Source organism: Scyliorhinus canicula, chromosome 15 (assembly GCF_902713615.1).
Source record: "Scyliorhinus canicula chromosome 15, sScyCan1.1, whole genome shotgun sequence".
Classification (NCBI taxonomy): domain Eukaryota; kingdom Metazoa; phylum Chordata; class Chondrichthyes; order Carcharhiniformes; family Scyliorhinidae; genus Scyliorhinus; species Scyliorhinus canicula.
In genome coordinates, this window is record NC_052160.1 from 133,609,205 (window position 1) to 133,633,311 (window position 24,107).

The 24,107-nt window shown below is 47.2% G+C and overlaps 2 protein-coding genes across 5 annotated transcripts in view; both read left to right on the forward strand.

The window, feature by feature from the left end:
• rbbp5 (retinoblastoma binding protein 5) overlaps positions 1-13,445 on the forward strand; it is a 34,641-nt gene extending 21,196 nt beyond the window's left edge. Inside the window, exons 11-15 of one of the 4 annotated variants that reach the window (XM_038819718.1) lie at positions 49-118; positions 2,013-2,118; positions 4,302-4,425; positions 6,389-6,577; positions 10,097-13,445. In XM_038819718.1, the coding sequence (XP_038675646.1) occupies positions 49-118; positions 2,013-2,118; positions 4,302-4,425; positions 6,389-6,577; positions 10,097-10,125 (518 nt within the window). In that variant the 3' untranslated portion in view covers positions 10,126-13,445. The remainder of the gene's footprint in view (positions 1-48; positions 119-2,012; positions 2,119-4,301; positions 4,426-6,388; positions 6,578-10,096) is intronic. The other 3 variants (XM_038819719.1, XM_038819720.1, XM_038819722.1) reach the window with 3 other exon arrangements.
• Positions 13,446-15,777: 2,332 nt separating this feature from the next.
• On the forward strand, positions 15,778-20,070 carry tmem81 (transmembrane protein 81). Its single transcript, XM_038819612.1, has 2 exons — positions 15,778-16,270; positions 19,732-20,070. Exons 1-2 carry the CDS (start codon positions 15,809-15,811, stop codon positions 20,068-20,070), a joined length of 801 nt encoding a protein of 266 aa, XP_038675540.1. The 5' UTR covers positions 15,778-15,808.
• The last annotated feature ends 4,037 nt before the right edge of the window (positions 20,071-24,107 follow it).

Below are 24,107 nucleotides of genomic sequence, written 5' to 3' on the forward strand. Positions count from 1 at the left end.
CTACTTTGTTATTACGCTTTCACCTTTTTCTGTGTAAAACGATTTTAGGTGGTGATGCGGCAGAGGATGAAGAGGTTGATGTCACGTCCGTAGACCCTATTGCTGCTTTCTGTAGCAGGTAGATAACTGCAAATGAATATACACTGTATAATGGGGAAGTGCATCGACTTGTATTCCAAACTGCGGAATTCTTCTCCACCGTCACAGTACATTGTCAGGAGTGCTTCAGAAACCTTGTTTCAACTTTAAATTGCCCTCTTCCACCTGACGTTTCAATAGAATTTAACAAAACATTTAGTCCTCCTTGGGATGTAACGACGCTGGCAAGGCTGGCATTTATTGCCGAATCATAATTGTCCTGAAAGGGGTGTGGTGAGCTTCTGCTTTAAACCACTTCAATATGTCTGAGAGTTCCAGGCTATATACAGCGGGCAGTCATTTTTATCATGCAGAGAAAGTGAGTGTCTCCAATATAGAAGTACTGTTCCATCATTAATGTACTGCTACGTGCTTGTAGTTCTGGATACATGTTGCGATTTGCACCATGCTAGCAAATGTGGATGCAGCACTTTGTAAAAGGGGTTTTTGATTCATTTAAGGGCGTCACTGGCTAGGCCAGCATTTCTTGCCCAACCCTAAATGTCCTTGAGAGGGTGGTGGTGAGCTGTCTTCTCGGACTGCTGCACTCCATGAGGTGTAGGTGCACCCACAATGTTAGAGATGGAGTTCCAGGATGTTGACCCAGTGATTATTTCCTAGTCAGAATGATGAGCCGCTTGGGGAGGATCTGTTGTTCCCATGTATCTGCTGCCCTTGTCCTTCTAGATGTTAGTGGTCCTGGGTTTGGAAGGCACTGTCTAAGGAGTTTTGATGAGTTCCTGCAGTGCATCTTGGTAAATTGGACACACCGCGGCTGTGTGTCAGTGGTGGAGGGAGTGAATATAAGCAGATGGTGTGTCAATCAAGCGAGGTGTTGCTGGAGCAGCACTCATCCAGGCAAGTGGAGTGTATTCCATCACATTCCTAGCTTGTGCTTTGTAGATAGTGGCTGGGCTTTGCAGAGTCAGGAGGTGAGTTACTCACTGCAGGATTTCCTGCCTCTGACCTGCTCTTGTAGCCACAGTATTTATATGATTGATCCAGTTATGTTTTTGATAAATGGTAACCGCTGGGATGTTGACAGTGGGGATTCAGCGATGGTAATAGAATAGAATCCCCACAGTGCAGAAGGAGGCCCATCGAGTCTGCACCGACCCTTCGAAAGAGCGCCCAATCCCAGCTCTAGGCCTGTATCCCCACCCAACCGTTGGGCACTAAAGGGGCAATTTTGCGTGGCCAATCCACCTAACCTGCACATCTTTGGGCTGCAGGAGGAAACTGGCTCACCCGGAGGAAACCCACGCAGACACGGGTAGAACGTGCAATCTCACACATATAATCACCCGAGATCAGAATCGAACCTGGGTCCCTCGCGCTGTCATGCCCCGCCCCCCCTAATGTCAGCTAATGTTGAGGGGCTGATGGTTAGATCCTCTCTTGTTGCAGATGGTCAGAGTTCTCGCTCCTGATTGTTATCCCACAATATTTGCAGGGAAGTGTGCAGTTCAGTACTGGAGTGTGTTTGCACTGGATTGGTGTCATGTGTTCTATGGTCTAATAGTCTACTAGACGTGGGTGAAGAACTTGATGGTTTCTTTTTTTTAATATAAATTTAGAGTACCCAATTCATTTTTTCCAATTAAGGGGCAATTTAGCGTGGCCAATCCACCTAGCTTGCACATCTTTGGGTTGTGGGGGCGAAACCCACGCAAACACGGGGAGAATGTGCAAACTCCACATGGACAGTGACCCAGAGCCGGGATTCAAACCCGGGTCCTCAGTGCCACAGTCCCAGTGCTAACCACTGCTCCACCGTGCTGGCCCACTTCCTGTTTGTTATTTGTGAATAGAACAGTTAATAACTTGGGGTAATGTTTGTGGTTTTATGTGCTGTTTTCTTTGTTTTGCCTCAGTGATGAAGAGTTTGAAGACTGCAAAGCCCTGCTCTACCTCCCAATATCTCCAGAAGTGGAGGATCCTGAAGAGAATCCTTATGGACCTCCCCCTGAAGCAGTACAGGTGCGATTTGAGAAAAATAACTCAAAAGAGGCTGCATGAATGGTTATTTAATATTGCCGGAAAAAAGCCATGCTGTCAAAGCTTTTTGACTTGCACTCATCAGGACAGAATCATAAAATTTACCGCGCAGAAGGAGGCTATTCGGCCGATCGAGTTTGCATCGGCCCTTGGAAAGAGCACCCTACTTAAGCCCACACCTCCACCCTATCCCCGTAACCCTGTAATCCCACCGAACCTTTTTGGACACTAAGGGGAAGTTAGCATGGCCAATCCACCTAACCTGTACATCTTTGGACTGTGGATGGGAACTAGAGCACCTGGAGGAAACCCACGCAGACACTGGGAGAACGTACAGACTCTGCACATACAGTGACCCAAGCCGGGAATCGAACTCCGATCTATGGCGCTGTGAAGCAACGGTGCTAGCCACTGTGCTACTATGGTCTTTTCTCATGCGATATAAATGATTGCTCCTGTTGAAATTTGGCATTCATGGGTCTGTCTTGGTGAGTGCAAGACGAAAAGCTTCGACAGCATGTCTCTTTTTTCAGAAATACTTTGGTTATTTAATATTTGGATTCTATGTCCTGATGTAACAATGTTTATGGTAGGGAGAAGGTTTATTATCCTGAGATGAGCATTCCATTGGAGGGAGGTGATCATTTGTGTAGGCTTTTCAATATATACGCAGTGTTAAACATTTTCAATAATGTTCTGGGTTAATAATATTTCATGATTCTATGTCTGAGTAATTTCAGGCATGAAAGTGTAGCAAACTTGGGAGAAGTGGGTGAGTTTGGATCTGTGGATCCCAAGGCTCGACACCACTAGAATTTCCCTTGCCTCTTGTTTGGCATCCGTTGTTGACTCATTGATAGAGGTTGATTGCTATCATTTAGCAACCATTCTATTATCATTGCAACATGTGACTACTGAGCATGGTAGAAGGTGAACTAGATAGATCTTGTCCTTTTTTGTCTAACAATTCTGATATTCAACGTTCAAAAATGAAAACTGCTGCTTGTGCATCAGGACATCACTGAAGAAAATGAAATGAAAATCGCTTATTGTCACGAGTAGGCTTCAATGAAGTTACTGTGAAAAGCCCCTAGTCGCCACATTCCGGCGCCTGTCCGGGGAGGCTGGTACGGGAATCGAACCGTGCTGCTGGCCTGCTTGGTCTGCGTTAAAAGCCAGCGATTTAGCCTGGTGAGCTAAACCAGCCCCTTGATATGACGTTTTTTTTTTAGTCAGAGTGCATTTCCTACTGTTTTATTTCTTCCCTTGTTTATATTTGCTCTAGTTTCTGCTCCATGTCTTAGATTACTGCTCCGTAATCTCCCTGGCCTCTGCACTCACCATTCCCTCCCCACCCCATTGCATCCAGCAGCACAATCTCAGCTGGATGAGAAAGAATACATGTCACCGGTTGAAGAAGAGCAGGGGTGTTTCTCCCTGGCGTCCTGGTCAATATTTATCTCTCGGTCAACATCTGAAACCGATGATCTGGTCGTTATCACGCTGCTGTTTTTCAGACTTTGCAGTGCACAGATTGGCTGCCACATTTCCTACATTAGAGCAGTGACAACACTGCAGAAGTGTACTCAACTGGTTTAGGGACATCTTGAGGTTCTAAAAGGCGCTATATAAATGCTGGTCTCTCTTGACATAGATTTGTGTTGTGTCCATAATGCAGTCGAGTACCTTGAGACAGCTCATCGTGGCATAATTAGAAAAGCAGCATACATTCTGTTAGTAAGTGATACAATGGAATACTTTTATCTCTTGAATGATGGTGGGCCGGGGGATATGAAATGAAAATCGCTTATTGTCACGAGTAGGCTTCAGTGAAGTTACTGTGAAAAGCCCCTAGTCGCCACATTCCGGCGCCTGTCCGGGGAGGCTGGTACGGGAATCGAACCGTGCTGCTGGCCTGCCTTGGTCTGCTTTAAAAGCCAGCGATTTAGCTCAGTGAGCTAAACCAGCCCCTATATTGGCGGATATTGGCAGTGGATACTGATTCTAATCTCGAGTTTGTCCTGCAAATGAGTAATCAATCACCCTGATTGGGCTTGTATACTGCACTAGCTTCATGACCGAGACTAGTCAACCAAATGTATGCAGGATGGCTCTTAAGAGAGCGAGTTAAATTGTACTTTTGTATGACATCTGTGTCTTGGCAGAATTCCGGAACTGACGACCTGAGCAATCCAGAGAAGAAGCGGCAGGCATCCACTGATGGAACGCAACCCCCAAAAAAGAAACCCAAGATGACCAATATTGAGCTACAAGGAGTGCCCTGTGATGGTAACTGGTTTACCTGCTACTCATTAGACCTGTTAACTGGCACCAAATTTCTCAACCTCCTCCCAATTGCTGTCAACACTTCAAAAGTAATTCATTGGCTGTGAATTTCATTAATATGTCTAGCATGTGAAAAGATGCTATGCAAGTACAAGATTGTTTTATTTTGATTCCTTTTCTGAAGGCACTGACCCCCTGCTGGAGTGATTCCAGGAGTACCAGTCATGCGCCAATACCTGATCCAAGTAGCTATTCCTAATGGGCGCGTGACTGCAGCTGGTTCAAAAATGGAAGGGATCACAACTGAAGCTGATACTCTTACTTTTCCTTCTGAGTTTAGCGCAATTGCTGCCGGAGTTGTTGGCTAGTAATCACTAATGGAAAGCTGACCGAGTTTCACTGGTTCCCTCTCACTCCTGGGTTCTCAGGGTTTGATGCTTATTGTTCATTATTACCTCTCAAGTCTAGACTATTGCAATGCACTGATGACTGGCCTCCTGCAACCTACCCTTGCTCATCCAAAACTCTACTGCTAATGTTCTAAGTCACTCTAAGGTAGGAGAGCAAAGGGGGGGGGGGGGGGGGGGCATGACAAAGCACTGGTGGGTAAGATTAAGGAGAATCCAAGATAATCTGTAAGTATAGTAAGGGGAACAAGATGACCAGGGAAAGAGTAGGAACCAAGGAGGCAATCAGTAGTTGGAGCCGGAGGACATTGGGAGGGTGTTAAATGAGTACTTCACATCTAACTTCACTCGGGCGAAGGAGGATGTAGATTCAGAATTCGGAGAGAGGGATTAAGGTTCTTGAACAGTTTGGCATAGGGAATGAGAAGGTATTGAGGCTTAAAAGTGGACAAACCGCCAGGTCCGGATCAGTTGTATCCCAGGCTGCTGTGGGAAGCATGGGAGGAAATTACAGGGGCTCTGACCCCAATTTTGTTTTTAATTTGAAGTGCCCAATTCTTATTTTTTCAATTACGGGGCAATTTAGTGTGGCCAATCCACCTACCCCGCACATCTTTTGGGTAGTGGGGGTGAGACCCACGCAGACGGGGAGAGAATGTGCAAATTCCACAAGGACAGTGACCCAGGGCCGGGATCGAACCCAAATCCTTGATGCCGCGAGGCAGCAGTGCTAACCACTGTGCCGTGCCGTGACCCAAACTTTTAATTACTTTCTGGCCGTAGGGGAGGTGTCAGAGGATTGGAAGGCAGCTAATGTAGTTCCACTTTTCAAGATGAATTACAGACCAGAGAATCTCACATCAATGGTAGAGAAAGTACTGGAGAAAATTCTGAAGGAGAGAATTAATCTCCACTCAGAGGCAAGATGATGAAGGACAATTAGCATGGCTTTATCAGATAGAGGTCATGCCTAACAAATTTGATTGAAATTTTCGAGGTGGTAATTGGGTGTGTGAATGAGAAGCCTTACAACACCAGGTTAAAGTCCAACAGGTTTATTTGGAATCACTAGCTTTCGGAGTGTAGCTCCTTCATCAGGTGACTTACCTGAAGACAGAGCTGTGCTCTGAAAGCTAGTGATTCCAAATAAACCTGTTGGACTTTAACATGATGTTGTAAGACTTATTACTGTGCCCACCCCAATACTGGCATCTCCACATCATGTGTTAATGAGGGCAGCACAGTGGTGCAGTGGTTAGCATTACTGCCTCACGCCGCCGAGGTTCCAGGTTCGATCCCGGCTGGGTCACCGTCCGTGTGGAGTTTGCACATTCTCCCCGTGTTTGTGTGGCGTACCACAAGGATCTGTGCTGGGTTCCTTATTGTTAATAAAGTATATAGATGAGAGTGGCAGGGTGGAATGATAAGTTTGCGAATGACACTTAGATTGACTGGGTGGTTAATAGGGAGGAGGAAGACCTTGGATTGCAGGAAGATGCAGACAGGTTGGTCAGATTTAATTTTCAGGTGAAATTGACGGGTTTACTTTTCTCCTGCAGAAGTTCACCCGTTGCTGGGTGTGAAGGGCGACGGCAAGTCGAAGAAAAAGCAAGCGGGCCGGCCGAAAGGAACGAAAGGTAAAGAGAAAGATTTCATTAAGTCGAAAGCCTTCAAAGGGGACAGAGGTCAGCCTTTGGAAGGAGCAGTGAAGGGCAAGGAACTGGCGGAAGTGGCTGAGCCACCCGCAGGTAAGGACCACGGTGGGAGCACCCGCAGCTTGCCTGGCACCTGTGCTTTTCCCCCTGCCTCCTCACCCTTCCACTCCCTCTAGTTTCTGGTCCTGCTTTTGCATGTTTGAAGTGCATAGAAGTATTTGCGGCCGAGAAACAGGCCATCTGGTCATTGTTGGTGCTTGTGCTCCTACTTCATCTCACCCGACCAGCACATCCTGCCGCCCTCATTTGCTTGTTTTGCTTCCCATTAAATGCACCCACACAATTTATTTCGAGTGATTTTGTGATGCAACACAGGAGGCCAATTGTTCCATCGGCCCCCTGCTGGCCCTTGGAACGATCCAGCTGATTAGTTCTGCTACCCTGCTGTTTCACCTTAGGTGTGTAATTTTTGCCTCGTGTCCTTCCTAAAGTGTGGTGCTCAGAAATCATTACAATACTCCAGCTGGGATCAAACTCAACTTTTATAAAGATTTAGAATAACCTGCTTGCTTTTATACTTTATGCCTCTATTTATAAATAATTGATAAATAATCAGATTTTTTGTTATTTATCTGCGTAGAGTAGTGGTTTTAAACCATTTATGGGGGTTTTTTCTACATATAGGCATACCCCTTGCCTATAAGTTACTAAACGGGAGTCCAAGCTGACTCAAAATTGATGATGTCCAAACTATGAAAACCGCAATTAATGTAGCTTGTAGAATGTTCAACCATATAGCCCAAACAATAGAACACAAGGCTCTGGAGTAATAGTGTTTTGGTCAGAGCATGCCTTAAATACAGTGTCCAGTTCTGGCCACCAATAAACAATGAAGACACTCAAATGGTGGAGACAGTGCAAAAGAACCGCAAGACTGATTTGTTGGGGTCAGAATTATGGAAGATAGAAGAAACTTGGGTATTTTATCTTGGAGTGAAGATATGGAAAAAGGAAAATTTATGCTTCAGCCCATTATATCTGTGCTGGCTGAGAGAGCTATACAGTCAAATCCCACCTTCCAACTCTTGGTCCTTGGTTCTCATAGAATTTTATCATACAATTTACAGTTCAGAAGGTGGCCATTCGGCCCATTGAGACTGCAACGGCCCTTGGAAAGAGCACCCTTCCTAAGCCCCATACCTCCACCCTATCCCCGTAACCCTACCTAACCATTTTTTGACAATAAGGGCCATTTAGCATAGCCAATCCACCTAACCTGCACATCTTTGGACTGTGGGAGGAAACTGGAGCACCCGGAGGATACCCACGCAGACACGGAAAGTGCAAACTCTGAACAGACAGTGACGCAAGCCGGGAATCGAACCTGGAATCCTGGAGCTGTGAAGCAAGCTTCTGCAGGTTAGGGCCTCTCAAGTGCATATCCGATTGCACTGAGGGTTTCTGCCTCTGCTCGCTCAGACTGAGTTCCAGATTCTACCACCCTCTGTGTGAAAAATTACTCCTTAGCTCTCTTCTAAACCTTCCAACAATTCACGTTAAATCTATTAACTCTTTGCTAATAGAGTATCCAGGCTCCTTATAATTTTATACACTTCAATTACTTCCTCGGTTTTTTCTGTTCCAAGGGAAACAACCCCAGCCTATCCAATCGTCCCTCAAAACTAATTTCTCCATTCCTGACATCATCTTCGTAAATCATCCTCTCTCGTGTGAACACACCCCTGACCAGATCCCTAACTATGGTTAACTAGCGTTTTATGCAAATCTAGCATAACCAATTGGCTCTTATATTCAAGGTCCTTGACCAGTCAAGGAAAATATTCCATATGCCTTCTTGGTCGTGTCATCACTAAGTCCTGCTACCGTCAAGGGTCCGCGGACAAGAACTCAGAAGACCCTATGTTCCTCTACACTTCTCAGTATCCTATCATTTATTGCTACCGCCAAGTCCATTACCTTGCAATTCTCAGGATTCAATTCCGTTTGCCACTTTTCTCCCAACTGGACAACCAGTCCCATTGATATCTTCCTGAGGTCTGCGGCTATCCTCCTCACTATCAACCCCATACCCAACTTTTGCATCAAATGTGACTCCTTAAACTTGTCACCTGCATTTAAGTTTCTATCTTTGATATATGCCAGGATAGCAAGCAACCCAACACTGAACCTTGTGGAACTCCACTGGGGTCAAAAACTTCTGTCACCATAACTTTTTGTTTCCTGCCATTTGGCTAACTTGCCACATTCCCTTGGATCCTGTGACCAATGCCCATGTGGGACATTGACAATATCCATCCAAGAGGCGACCTGATTTTAGATTCAACATTAAGGGTCTGTTGGGGGGGGGGGAGGAAAGCTACTTCAGATTAAATGATGGGAGTAAATAATGGGCGGCACTGCAGCACAGTGGTTAGCACTGTTGCTTCACCACTCCAGGGTCCCAGGTTCGATTCCCGGCTTGGGCCACTGTCTGTGCGGAGTCTGCACGTTCTCCCCGTGTCTGCATGGGTTTCTTCCGGGAGTTCCGGTTTCCTCCCACAAGTCCCCCGAAAGATGTGCTTGTTAGGTGAATTGGACATTCTGAATTCTCCCTCTGTGTACCCGAACAGGCACTGGAATTGGGCGACTAGGAGATTTTCACAGTAATGTCATTGCAGTGTTAATGTCAGGCAACGTGTGACAATAATAAAGATTATTATTATAAAAAGGGACGGGTGTTCAAAATAATAAATGGTAATTGTACAACTAAAGATGCAAAATTCTTCACACTGTAAATATCAACAAGTGGTATTGACTTGAAGATAGAATGTTGAAGGCAACATAATGCATGTTACAGTAGATTTCTATCATAAATTAAGATGTAATGAATGACCTCAACTGTAATTATTTAACCATGTAATGTGATTTGCAACCTGATGCCCACCTATGAAGACAGATTTAATGTCTAGTGTTAATCTACGAGAATGTTAAAATGATGGTGCTTTCTAAACACTGCACCGTCCATCTCATTGCTTTTGGTGATTCGAGATTGTGCTGACTCGACAAGAGGGTGTGACCAGCACAACGCTTTGATAATGGGGAAGTGGGAAAAAACGTAGCAAATTATATATTTTATTGGGATATCTGAATTTCAAAGAGGTGGATTGTGCTTCACGGGGAGTTTGTTATGTGGCTGAAGAGTCCTGGGAGAGCATTAAGATGTCAAAAACCGCACATGCCATTGAGAGGCCTTTGAACAATATTCAGAACCAATTGCCAGCTTTATGTTGCATTTCTCCCAGACCACCCCTCCCCCCTCCTTGTTTGATACAATTTGGCTTGAGAGAGAGAGAGAGAGAGAGAGGTGTGTTTGAACCATTTGCTCTCTCATCTCTTTCTCTTGATGGATCTCCTTCCATAAGAGCTTGCTAACCATTCATTTATGAACCCATATTTGAAAACCACTGTCGTATTAATACCAGCAGATGAGCAAGTTATTTTTGTGTGGTCCGGAATTAGGAAAATGCACTAATTCTGCGAGCTTAGTTTCATTTTTGCTGCCTGCTTACATTTTTCGAGTTTTAATTCCTCTCTCCTTTTCTGGGTTTCCAGGAGGAGGTGTTATTTCAGACCTGCTATGAACGTGGAAGATGGTGAATCTTCATCCCTGAGATTGTCACGCTGCTTTTGTACTTTTCAATAGTATGATGCAGCACCTAGAAAGAGTATGGCTCTTGGGCAGTTTGTCGGCAAAGGCATAAAAGAACCTTCGTGAACCGCGGGAGGGGTGGCCCCTTCATCCCTCCTCAAATTATGGGCATTGGAAAAAAAATGTCAGCCAATTGAAGGTCTTGGGCAGATCACCAGGAAACCCCAAACTGATGTGTAATTTCTGTCTTCAGATGTCATATGGTGACGTTACTTTTCATTTGGAACCGTAACAGGAAGGCTGAAGAGTGAACATGTACGGCAAAGTGCACAAAACTGTTTTTGGTTTCATTCATCCACCAGTTTTACTTTTGAAGTAATTATCGATGGCCATTACTTTCGTATGCTGCAAGATCACAAGACTGATTGGTCAGGTTCATTGAAAAGATCCATGCTGACCAGTTCCTGAGGCTGACGGTCTCTGCTTCTCCACTTGCATTTTTTTTTTAAACAAACTATTTTTGGTCATTCTTGAATGCCTGAGTGTTTGTATTCTATTTGGATGAATATCTTTTGTATTGGGTTGTTGTATGGCAAGCTGCCAGTGAAAGGCTAAATATTGTAGCTTTTGCTTTTATTATTTCTTCATCCATGAGCTGGGCTGTTAACACTGTTTTGGGCTGTAATGGATGCCTTTAGTGAAGTGGAGGTTGCTTGTTCTTTTTTTTTTGTATCTTTCTCTTGCCCCTAGTCTTTCTACGTCTAGCTCTGCAGTGCCCTCTGCCGCTCGCAGCAGAACCAGCTGCCACCGTCCCAATCCTACCAATCTGTACCAACGTCGGCAGGTTGCACCTAATCAGTGCGCTGTCGTAACGCCGCATCCCCTAACGGTGTTGAACCCTGAGGACCTGAAATTTCCCCGGGGTTTCCACTGGCCTAACTCTGGTAGGAGACTAACAGATGACAGTAATCTGTCGGCACTTTTGCTCCAGGTGGGGACCTGACGTGGGAGTGGACGGCCAGTGCACCCAGCGGCGAGCGAGCTGGACCAGCATCCAACAGGCCAGTGGGCTCAAGGCCTGACTAGCTGTAAATCCGCTCCCTAACACAATGGAGGTAATTTGGACCATCACTACAGTGGGTTGCAGTGGACCTTTCTGTCTCTTCCACCTCTCCTGCATGAAAGGAATAAAGTCAGAGATTACGAAGGTATGGGGAAGGCAAGTACCCAAAATGTACCCTCCCACTCATCTTGGGAAGTCCTGGACAGCACCGTCAGGGTTATGGCTTGAATAACCTTAAGGTCAAAGTCTCCAAATGGGAATGTCCCATCTCCTTCCATTGTTCGTCTTGTAGAGAACAAGAAAAATCACCCCAAATCTAAAGACGAAAGGGAGAAAATCTGATGGTAAATTGCAATTTAATCTTTTATATAATATCTGAAAAAATCTTTCTAAAATTCTCCAATGGTTAAATCTTTTGACTAATTCTCATTTGTTCACCATCACGATTTGAAGAATGAAGATCAGCTTTAAAGCTCCACGACTCTCTACAAGAACTCTTGATCGCTTGGCCAGACCCACAGGTCACAGCTAATGAGTGAGTTGGTGTGTTTTACACACACGGTGTAATGTTCTCCCTCTCCCCCGTTCCAACACAGTCCAAAGATCCTCACAGTATTCTAACCTTACCCCCCCTACGTGCACATTCAAACCCCAAGCTTTCCAAAATGTCAGCCTCCCCACACTCATGGAACTGTGCATCACCAAGCAAAGCCTAATCCCATGTACAAAAATCCATAGCTCCCGTTTCCTTTCAGTAATACCAATGGTTGTTCAAAGCAACTTGGCCCTGGAGTATCTGCCCACTGTAAAAAGCAGCATTCACAGCTGCAGACTGCACACAGCGGCATAAACTGGTTCCCAAACCCAGAAGCAGAACAAAAGTATGACTTGAGCAGTAGCATGCTGAACGATTCTAAAAGCTACGTGGTTCTCTTATCCACACCAAGATACCCAAGGAATGGGTTCTGGTCCCACTTCTGTAATGCAATACACTTGTGACACAGATGCAAAGATTCAGTCCTCATTTCAAGTGGATATTGTGGTGGTGACAAATTAAGTTCTGTTCAGACTCCACTGAATACCATCGCGTGGGAGAAAATGAGATTCAACTAGGCATTGATATACTTTGTATTAAAAAATATAGATAAAAAGCCACAATTAAATATGTGCCCTGTAATTTTAAATCGAACGAGTAACATGGTATTTACAGCACAGAAACAAGCCCACTTGACCCAACTGGTCCGTTGCCAGTGTCCATGTTCTGCACAGGACTCCGGTCTCCTCTCTTTAGTCAGCCTCATCCTTTCTCCCTCCCATGTTTATCTCGCCCCCCAATAGGTGCATCTACGTTATTAACTTCTACGTGTGGTTGCGATCCCCATATTCTGTTTCTCTGTCTTCTGTTATTTAAAGTTATCCCTGTTTATGTAAACTTGCATCAACGGGAAAGATCTTGAGGCAGGGACAAGAATAATGCAACCCATTTAGTGCCTCCCACATGGCAGTAGGCATGTTCAAAGGTATCTTGTTCGCAATGTGACAATCAGTCGCTTGTACTGCAGTTTTTATTTCTTTTATTTAAAATGGTCCCTCTTCTGAATTGTCCGAAGGAACCTGTGTTTCTGTTTGACTCGAGGAAGATAAACAATTAGTCAATGGTGTGGGGAGAAAATAAAGTATTCCTGCTGTTTCTTTTTTTAAAAAATTGATGGTACCAATATCTGGGCAGTGGATACTTTCAAATGTGAGTTGTGCTCGATTATGAACGTTTTGGTGACTACTTCAGAGACGGGCCGACTAGAGTTCCAGATTTGCCCTGTGACATTATCATTTCAAGGCCGGGCAGTTTCTGTCTCTTCTCCTGGGACACTGTAGTGTGATGCACCCGGTGGTGTGGCCCCTGGGCTGGTACGAAATACCTTGTGTTAGACCCAGCGGTCACTGGCCTTGTAAACAGCTGTTGTTGTTAAACCGCCTCTTCCATTTGGGGTTGGACTGTTTTGTAAAGATTTTTTAAAGAATGGCGATCGAACCATGCCTGCTCAATCCTCTGCTGCATTCAAATTGGATGGGTTACCGATGCAGGTCATTTCTTTTCAAGGAAATGTATCGTTGACTCGAGTGGGTTGAGGGGACCTGATATTTGGTCACCAATATTGTACAGAACACAAATGCGAGGATGGTTTGAGCAATTGTGTATACAGTTTTTTTTTTATTCCTGTAAATAATAAACATTAACCTGGTTTTAAGTGTGTTTGGCACTTTTTCAAATATAATAGTTACTATCATCAGAAAATTGTGCCAGTGTGTTATCAACATTCATAACTAGAAATGCTTAGTGCCTGGACTTGATAAGTCATTTGTTCTTGCGATAGAGATTGCATGCTTTGACTGTCCGATATAGAGATCCAAAGGGCTGGGGAGGAGGAATTAGGAATCAAATGAAATTAGTATAAGTAAGAAGGTATTGGAGGAATTAATAAGGCTGAAATCTGATAGGTCTCTGGGACCTGATATTCTGCATCCCAGAGTGTTGAAAGAGTTTGCTACAGAGATAATGGATACATTGGTGATCATCTTCCAAAGTTCGACAGATTCTGGAATAATTTCTGAGGATTGGAAGGTAGCAAATGTCACCCCACTATGTAACAAGGGAGGGAGACGGGAAACTGGGAACTGCAGACCTGTTCACTTTAGAACATAGAATATACAGTGCAGAAGGAGGCCATTCAGCCTATCGACCTCACTCCCACCCTTTCCCCGTAACCCAATAACCCCTCCTAACCGTTTCTTTTGGTCACTGAGGACAATTTATCATGGCCAATCCACCTAACCTGCCCGTCTTTGGACTGTGGGAGGAAACCGGAGCACCCAGAGGAAACCAACGCAGACATGGGGAGAACGTGCAGACTCCGCACAGACAGTGACCCAGCGGGGAAATCGAATCTGGGACCCTGGCGCTATGAAGCCACAGTGCTAACCACTTGTGCTACCGTGTTGACCTTTACATCACTAGTAGGTGGAATGCTAGAATCTATTATAGAGGATGTGATAAATGGACACTTGATTAATCATGATCTGATTGGGCATAGTCAGTGTGGATGTACAAATGGGAAATAATGTTTGATAACGAGTTCTTTGAGGATTTAGCAAACAAAATTGATAAAGGGGAGTCAATAGGTGTCACCTATTTAGATTTTCAGAAGGCTTTTTGATAAAGTCCTCCACTAGAAGTTGATTAGTAAAGTAAAAGCGCATGGGATAGGAGGCAATATATGGCATGGGTTGGCTCGTAGGCAGAAAGCAGAGTAGGAATAAAGAGGTCATTCTCACATTGGCAGGCTGTGGCCAGTGGCGACCGCAAGGATCAGTACTTGGACCCCAGCTGTTCACAATATACATCAATGGTTTGGATGTTGGGACCAAATATAATATTTCCAATTTTACGAATGACGCAAAGCTAGGTGGGAATGTATGTTGAGGAAGATGTAAAGCAGCCACAGGAGGATTTGGACAAACTTAGTGGGCAAGAACATGGCAGATGGAATATAATGTGGAACAACGTGAGGTAATCCATTTTGGTAGAAGGAACAGACGTGAAGTATATTTCTTAAATGATAAGAAATGAACTGTACATCTAGGGCAGCACGGTAGCACAAGTGGATAGCAGTGTGGCTTCACAGCCCCAGGGTCACTATGTGTGGAGTCTGCACGTTCTCTCCGTGTCTGCGTGGGTTTCCTCCGGGTGCTCCAGTTTCCTCCCACAGTCCAAAGACGTGCAGGTTAGGGGAATTGGCCGTGATAAGTTGCTCTTAGTGACCAAAAAGGTGAGGAAGGGTATTGAGTTATGGGGATAGGGGGGGAAGTGAGGGCTTAAGTGGGTCGGTGCAGACTCGATGGGCCGAATGGCCTCCTTCTGCACTGTATGTTCTATGTTCTAAATTAGAACGGATAGATGTAGAAATGGACCTGGGTGTCTGTCCATAAGTCACTGAAGGGTATCGTGCCGATGCAGCAAGGTATTGTGAAGGCTAATGGAATGTTCGCTCTTGTTGCAAGAGTAGTGGAGTACAGGAGTAGTGAAGTCTTGCTTCGATTCGATAGAAGCTTGGTTAGACCACACCTGGAGTACTGTGTGTAGTTTTGGTCCCCTTACCACAGGAAGGATATTCCCATAGAGGGAGTGCAATGAAGCTTCACCAGACTTATTCCCCTGGTTGGGGAGTGTTAGGGAGCTTTCAAAGCATGTCTTTCGGGATTTGTGGGAGGGCACCCGGAGGAAACCCACGCAGACAAGTGCAGACTCCGCACAGACAGTGATCCAAGGGTTTGGATACCGACGCTTAACCGTACATCTACCACAGCTTGAAGTTGCTGTGCCACTGGTGTACAAATGATAGCCAGCACCACTCGCTCCACCATCATTTAGTTATCCAATTCTCACCCAGTGCTTTGTGCATCTACAGACTTAGTAATGTTGTCACAGTGCAACCTCAGCTCCATTGTTCCCATTGTGTTGATGGTTGATGTAACAAAGACTTGTTAAAATTGGATTATCCACAGCCCTTCTCCCCTTGCCCCTCCTGCCCCCCCCCCCCCTCTTCCTGAAGACATGCTGGTCCCTTGTACCGGTATCTACCTGATCCTCGCCTCTTTTCATTTCCTGTTTCATCCGGCCATCTGCCAGGATGTTGTTAACACCCTGCCACCGGAACTGGAGAATGCTACAATTAATGGCCTCTTGTTGTTAAGTGCCAGCCCCTGCAGCAAATCCTGTGGACTGGGCTGGAGGTCCGAGTTTTACTGCAAGATTGACAAAGAGGCGCGTGTGAGTGACTGCAAGTTGACAAATACCTTGTGCCTGGTCAACCAAGAGTGTGGCCTGATTGCTAAAACCACCACTGTGGGTGCCACCCTTACCATTAGTTGCCTGGACGCAACCATCAAAAGTTTAGGAACTTCCGACTTCATCTTTGTGTGGAAGATCGCGAGAGGCATCGTGACAACGGATAAATATCTCTTCAAAATCTTCCTATTGAAGAATACAAAAACACCGTGGATGATTATCATAAAGGTATCAATTTGCTTTATTGAAACTCCTGTCCACTTGTATCAGGACTATGATGGGATACTCTAAACTTGCACCACCAGCACAGCAAGGGAAATTTGGGTGGACAATAAATGCTGGCCTTGTCAGCCCCACATCCAATAAAAAGCCTCAACCACGCCCTGTGGTAGTTTGTTCCACATTCTAACCACTGAGTGAAAACATTTCTCGTTTCCCAACTGGGTTAATTGGTAACTTGTAGTTGAGAGGTTGGTTAGCTCAGTTGGCTGGATGGCTGGTTTGCGATGCAGAGTGACCCCAGGGTTCAATTCCAGCTGAGGTTACCACCTTAACCCTGGCCTGAAGCGTGGTGACCCTCGGGTTAAATCGCCACTGGTCAGCGCTCTCAAAGGGGAAAGCAGCCTATGGTCCTCTGGGGACTGTGGTCACTTTCCTTTCTCTTGTATTTGCTTTGGGATTCTGCCCCCAGCTAAAACATTCCCTTCCCAACTACTCTGTCCAATCCATTCATAATTCTAAATGCCTCCATCACATCTCTTCCAAGTCTTCCCTTTGGTAAAGAAGAAAAATCCCCAACTGCTCAATCTTTCCCAACAGCTGTAATCCCTCAGTTCTGGTGGTATCCTTGTAAATCTTTTTCACACTTTTCACTGTTCTTTTCAGAGATGGAGCCTGCACGGCACTGTAGTCTGATCATGCCTGCCACAAGTTTAACATAACCTCCGCTCCTTTTTAATTCTATAGTCATGGAAATGATCCCAAAGCTTTAACATAGACATAGAACAGTACAGCACAGAACAGGCCCTTCGGGCCTCAATGTTGTGCCGAGCCATGATCACCCTACTCAAACCCACGTATCCACCCTATACCCGTAACCCAACAACCCCCCCCCCCTTAACCTTACTTTTATTAGGACAACTACGGGCAATTTAGCATGGCCAATCCACCTAACCCGCACATCTTTGGACTGTGGGAGGAAACCGGAGCACCCGGAGGAAACCCACGCACACAGGGGGAGGACGTGCAGACTCCACACAGACAGTGACCCAGCCGGGAATCGAACCTGGGACCCTGGAGCTGTGAAGCATTTATGCTAACCACCATGCTACCCTGCTGCCCCCTTTGTTGCATATTTAATTGGTTTGCTAATTTAGGAAGCTGTTGTGAGTGGAGAATAATCTTTATTGTCTCAAGTAGGCTTACATTAGCACTGCAATGAAGTGACTGTGAAAAGCCCCTCGTCGCCACATTCCGGCGCCTGTTCGGTACACAGAGGGAGAATTCAGAATGTCCAAATTACCGAACAGTATGTTTTTCGGGACTTGTGGGAGGAAACTTGAGCACTCGGACGAAGCCCATGCAGATACAGGGAGACCGTGCAGACTCCACACAGACAGTCACCCAGGCCGGGATTCGAACCCGGGACCCTGGCGCTGTGAAGCAACAATCCTAACCACTGTGCTACTGTGCCGCCTAGTTCACCTGTATCCCTGAATCGTTTTGTTATCCTACCCTGATTTGTATCTGAACTCCGTGGCTCCATAGCCATTAATACTCTTGGTTAATAGGGATGTTGGCAGGGATTTTCGGATGTCATGTCAGAGGTCCTGGAAGGGAGGGTGACTCAAGAGTCCAGAGATGGCAATATTTGGAGTGTCATAAGATCGGGGGGGGGGGGGGGCGTGAGAGGCCGATGTTTTGGCCTTTGCCTCCCTGGTGGCCTGGTTACGGATTCTGCTGGGATGGAGGGACTCGGAGCCTCCAAAGTCGTGAGTTTGGATCTCTGACATGGCAGAGTTTCTCAGGTTGGAGAAAATTAAGTTTGCCTTAAGGGGGTTCACTATCGGGGTTCGCTCCGAGGTGGCAGCCGTTCATCGACTTCTTCAAGGATAATTGACCGTCAGTGGAGGGGCGGGAGGGGAGGTATGAAAGTGACGAATAAGAGTAGGAAATGAAGGGAGAACCGTGAGATGGAGTAGTTACATGGATCTATAAGACTAGACTTCTGCTCCTGGCAGAAACCTGTGTTGGAGAAGCAGGAACCTCTGTAAAATGAGCCACAGGTAAACTGAAATGCCTTTATAGTCCAGTGAGTTTACAATGAGGAGGGGTCGTCTCTCAGTGGAGGGATTCAAGTCAACAATGCTTTACTATAGGGCAGCACGGTGGCCTAGTGGTTAGCACAGCTGCCTCACGGCGCTGAGGTCCCAGGTTCGATCCCGGCTCTGGGCCACTGTCCGTGTGGAGTTTGCTCATTCTCCCCGTGTCGGCGTGGGTTTCGCCCCCACAACCCAAAAATGCGCAGAGTAGGTGGATTGGTCACGCTAAATTGGCCCTTAATTGTAAAAAAAATAATTGGGTACTCTAAAATACAAAAAAACAATGCTTTACTATGTAAAGCCAGTATGTGATTTAACTGTCTGATTTTGAATTAGCAGATCTTGTGGCAAAGTGGTAATGACCCTACCTCTGGATTAGGAGCTCCAGGTTTAAGTCCAATGCCAGGGCTTGAAGGAGCATTCATGATGCTCATCGGGCTGATGATCAGGGATAATAAGGGAAAACTGCGTGAAGATCTGCTTTAAAATAAATTGATCCGGGCAAAGTGTCATTCCAAGTGGCAGAATAGAAGTTGCCTGAAATCTAAGCCAGAGACCAAATATCTTATCCTTTTAATTCACCCCGCAATCAAGCCTACCCCTCCCTATACCCCACACAATGTCAGTACCCGGTATTCTGGAGCAACTAACGTGGTGTGTCCTTGGGATTATCATAGAATTTACAGGGCAGAAGGAGGCCCTTTGGCCCATCGGGTCTGCGCTGGTTCCTGGAAAGAGCACCCTACCCAAGGTCAACACCTCCACCCTATCCTCATAACCCAGTAACCCCACCCAACACTGAGGGCAATTTTGGACATTAAGGGCAATTTATCATGGCCAATCCAAAGGGATAAGTATTTATAACCAGCGAAGCAAACCTCGGATCGATAGCCATGATTTCCCCAATCTTGCTTTCCATATTTTTTTCCATTTGGTACAAGGTGGCCTGTACACATGATTTGTCTTATTCAGCAGATTACCCTCATTTTTGTTTTCTTTGGCATGGCATGCAGTGCAGTGGTTAGCACTGGGACTGCGGCACTGAGGACCCGGGTTTGAATCCCGGCCCTGGGTCATTGTGTGGAGTTTGCATGTTCTCCCCATGTCTGCGTGGGGTTCACACCCCCCCCCCCCCCCCCCCCCCCCCCCCCAAACAACCCAAGATGTGTAGGTTAGGTGGATTGGCCACGCTAAATTGCCCCTAAAAAAAATTGGGTACTCTAAATTTTAAAAATAAATAAAATTTTGTTTTCTTAGATGCTAAACAGTCATGTTTTAAATGTCTGTGTATTTGGAGTACTTTTTGTCGTCTAATATTGACAACGTGCGCCTCCCCCCAATCTTTTTCACCTTCTTCTGCCATTAAAGGCCATCGAAGAGAAGCATGCTGGGACATACATGTGCCAAGTGCAGAACACAAAAACGATGCAAGTTGTCAAGCAAGTACTCATTGGTGTCCGAGTCATTCCTGAAAACTTGGTGCAACTGAATTATTTCGAAGTCCTGTCACCTGAGCAAAAGGAGGAGATGCAAATTCTTCAAGGAAATCCAGTGACGAAGAAGAAGAGGAAATCATTCTTGGAAAAAGTGAAGGCTCTATTTAGCAGTGCAAACCTGGCCACTCGAGTGATTGCCAGCGGTTTGGCAATCGGCGGAGGTTTGGTTTTAGTTTTTGGGGCCATATTTTTATGTATGTCAAATAAGTGAATGTTCTATAAATAAATTAGATTTTTATTGGCATCTGCTTGACAAACTTTTGTCAGATGAGCATTGGTGCACGAAGGAGTGATGAGGTACAACTGTGCCCGTGGCTCGCCGAAATGCTGACATGGAGATGTTTGTGAGGATGAGGGAGGCATGTCCTTTAAAATGTGGGGAAAATCGGCAGCCAAATCGGAGATCATTCCCTCCGTCAGCCTTGTCGAGCCTCGGAAATGGAAATAGCTGGGCAAATGCTATATTCATGGTCTTAAAAACAAAACCGTATCCTTTTGAGTCTCGCCTCAAATGACATCAAAATTCCAAACATGACGTTTTAGTGCCATGTTGTAGAGTTTCAATGATGTGGAGATGCCGGCGTTGGACTGGGGTGGGCACAGTAAGAAGTCTTACAACACCAGGTTAAAGTCCAACAGGTTTGTTTCCAATCACTAACTTTTGGAGCGCAGCCCCTTCCTCAGGTGAATGAAGAGGTGGGTTCCACAAACACATATATAGACAAATTCAATGATGCAAGGTGTTGTCTACCTCATACGCTGCAGGAAAGGATGTCCCGAACCATGGTACATTGGCGAGATCATGCAAATGCGACAATGGATGAACGGACATCGTGCGACAATCGGCAGGCAGGAATGTTCCCTTCCAGTCGGGGAACACTTCAGCAGTCAAGGGCATTCAGCCTCAGATCTCCGGGTAAGCATTCTCCAAGGCTGCCTTCAGGGTGTGCACCAACACAGAATCGCCGAGCAGAAACTGATAGCCAAGTTCCGCACACATGAGTACGGCCTCAACCGGGACATTGGATTCATGTTGCATTACATTCACCCCCCACCATCTGGCCTGGGCTTGCAAAATCCTACCGATTGTCTTGGCTTGAGACAATTTACACCTCATCAACCTGTGATTATCCCTCTCTCCAGTCGCACTGTCTGGATCTATAAAGACTTAACCTTCACAGACTCGCACTCAAAGTACCATCTTGCATCATTGAACTTGTCCATATGTGTTTGTGAAACTCACCTCTTCATTCACCTGAGGAAGGAGCTGCACTCCGAAAGTTAGTGATTCAAAACAAACCTGTTGGACTTCATCCTGGTATTGTAAAACTTCTTGCTGTACAGTTTCAACATCGCATGCCTGATTTCCCAATGAGCTGCATTCAGTGGAAAATGGGGGTGGGTATCTTTCAGACACTTGCCCAATATTGCATCCTCTGGCAAAGCCAGCCGAAAAGTTTAACCGATTCGTCATCTCACTCTGTACGTTGTTGCGCGTGAACAATGACTGCTGTGTTTATCCAGACGACAATGATTGGAAGAGGGGGACCCGTTGGGGGGGAAGGGAGAGGGGATTAGGCCGTGAAAGGGAGCTGCGCCAGAGGGGGCGGGGCTGGCTTGGTGGAAAGCGCGGGCGGGGGTCTGTCGCTGGGGGGAACGGAGAGTGCGAGAGGCGTGAGCACGTGGCTGGCCTAGAAGGGGTGGTGGCTAATTGGGAGGAGTGGGGGGGGGGGGGTAGCCCACTGATCCGGCTGATAACTTGGAATGTGAGAGGCCTGAACGAGCAGGTCAAGAGGGCCTATGTGTTCACGCACCTGAAGGGACTGAAGGCAGATGTGGTCATGCTCCAAGAGACGCCCCTGAGGGTGGCAGACCAGGTTAGGCTGAGAAAGGGGTGGGTAGGGCAGGTCTTCCATTCGGGGTTGGACGCAAAGAATCGAGGGGTGGCGATTCTGGTGGGGAAGCGGGTGTCCTTTGAGGCGCTGAGCATTGTAGCAGACAATGGAGATAGGTACGTGATGGTGAGTGGTAAGCTGCAGGGGGTGCGGGTGGTCTTGGTGAATGTGTATGCCCCGAACTGGGACGATGCCGGATTTATGCAGCGCATGTTCGGCTGGATCCCGGACCTGGAGGCAGGGAGCTTGATAATGGGGGGGGGACTTCAATATGGTATTGGATCCAGCATTGGACCGCTCTAGGTCCAGGACGGGTAGGAGGCCGGCGGCGGCGGCCAAGGTGCTGAGGGTGTTTATGGACCAGGTGGGAGGAGTGGACTAATGGAGGTTTGTTAGGCCGGGGGCCAGGGAATTCTCATTCTTATCCCACGTCCATAGAGCCTACTCCCGGATTGACTTTTCGTGATGAGCAGGGCCCTGATTCCGAAGGTGGTCTGGGAGGCGGTGATCAGGGGAGAGCCAATCTCCAGTAGGGTCCACAAGGAGGGGAAGGAGAGGAGAGCGAGGTAGAGGCTGGTGGGGGAGATGGTAAGGGTAGATAGGAGGTACGCAGAGGACCCCGAGGAGGGACTACTCGAGAAGCGATGAAGCCCCCAGGCCGAGTTCGACCTGTTGACCACCAAGAAGGCGGAGGTACAGTGGAGGAAGGCCCAAGGGGCGGTGTATGAATACGGGGAGAAGGCTGGCCGGATGCTGGCACTCCAACTTCGGAAGCGGGAGGCAGTGAGGGAGATCGGGGGGAGTTAGAGATAAAGGGGGGAACGGTGCGGAGTGCGGTGGGAATAAACAGGGTATTTAGAGACTTTTATGAGGGGCTGTATAGGTCGGAGCCCCTGATGGAGGATGGGGGGGGGATACGCCGGTTTCTCCACCGGCTGAGGTTCCCGAGTGTAGAGACGGGGTAGGTGGTGCGGGGCTTGGGGCACCGGTAGGGCTGGAGGAACTGGCTAAGGGGCTGGGGAGTATGCAGGCGGGGAAGGCACCGGGGCCAGATGGGTTCCCGGTGGAATTTTACAGGAAGTATATGGACCTGCTGGGCCCACTACTAGTGAGGACTTTCAATGGGGCGGGGGTCCTACCCCCGACGATGTCTAGGGCGCTGATCTCGCTGATCTTGAAGAGGGACAAGGACCCCTTACAGTATGGGCCAATCTCGCTCCTCAATGTGGATGCGAAACTGTTAGCGAAGGTGTTGGCTACTAGAATTGAGGACTGTGTCCTGGGGGTCATCCACGAGGACCAGACGGATTTCGTGAAAGAAAGGCAGCTAAACACCAACGTGCAGAGGCTCCTAAATGTAATCATGTTGCCGGCAGTGGAGGGGGAGGTGGAGATAGTGGCGGCTATGGATGCGGAGAAGGCCTTTGATAGGGTGGAGTGGAGGTACCTCTGGGAGGTATTGAGGAGGTTCAGGGAGGGGTTCGTCAGTTGGGTTAGGTTACTATACGAATCCCCGGTGGCGAGTGTGGCCACGAATCGGAGGATGCAGTCGGTGAAGATGATGGTGCTCCCGAGGTTCCTTTTTATATTCCAGTGCCTCCCCACCCTGATCCCTAAGGCCTTTTTTAAGCGGGTCAGCATTATGGGGTTTGTATGGGCGAAGAAGACCCTGAGGGTAAGAAGGGTGTTTCTGGAGCGGAGCAGGGACAGAGGAGGGCTAGCGTTGCCTAATCTATGTGGGTACTACTGGGCTGCTAACGTGGCGATGTGGGTAGTGGAGGGGGAGGGGGAGGGGGCGGCGTGGAAGAGGCTGGAGATGGCGTCCTGTGTGGGCACGTGCCTGAGAGCGCTGGTGACGGCACCGCTGCCGCTCCCGCCGATAAGGTACACCACGAGTCCAGTGGTGGCGGCGTCCCTCAAAATTTGGGGGCAAAGGAGACGCCACAGGGGGAGGTAGAGGCTTCGGCGTGGTCCCCGATCTGAGAGAACCATCGGTTTGTCCCGGGGAGAATGGCTAGGGGGGTTCCTGAGCTGGCACAGGGCAGGTATTAGAAGGATGGGGGATCTGTTTATAGACGGGACGTTCGCGAGCCTTGGGACGTTGGAGGAAAAATTCGGGCTCCCCCTTGGAAATGCCTTCAGGTACATGCAGGTAAGGGCGTTCGTAAGATGGCAGGTGAGGGCATTCCCGCTGTTGCCAGCACGCAGGATCCAGGATAGGGTGCTCCCGGGGGTGTGGGTTGGTGAGGGCAACGTCTCGGCGATCTACCAGGAGATGCAGGAGGAGGAGAAGGCCTCGTTGGAGGAGATAAAAGGTAAATGGGAGGAGGAGCTTGCGGAGAAGATAGATGAG

Bases quoted from the DNA above. Each gene is read 5' to 3' on its own strand.
- tmem81 (XM_038819612.1), top strand. From the start codon at position 15,809: ATGCTGGTCCCTTGTACCGGTATCTACCTGATCCTCGCCTCTTTTCAT. The intron at 16,271-19,731 runs GTATCAATTTGC...CTGCCATTAAAG, and splicing joins CGTGGATGATTATCATAAAG to GCCATCGAAGAGAAGCATGC.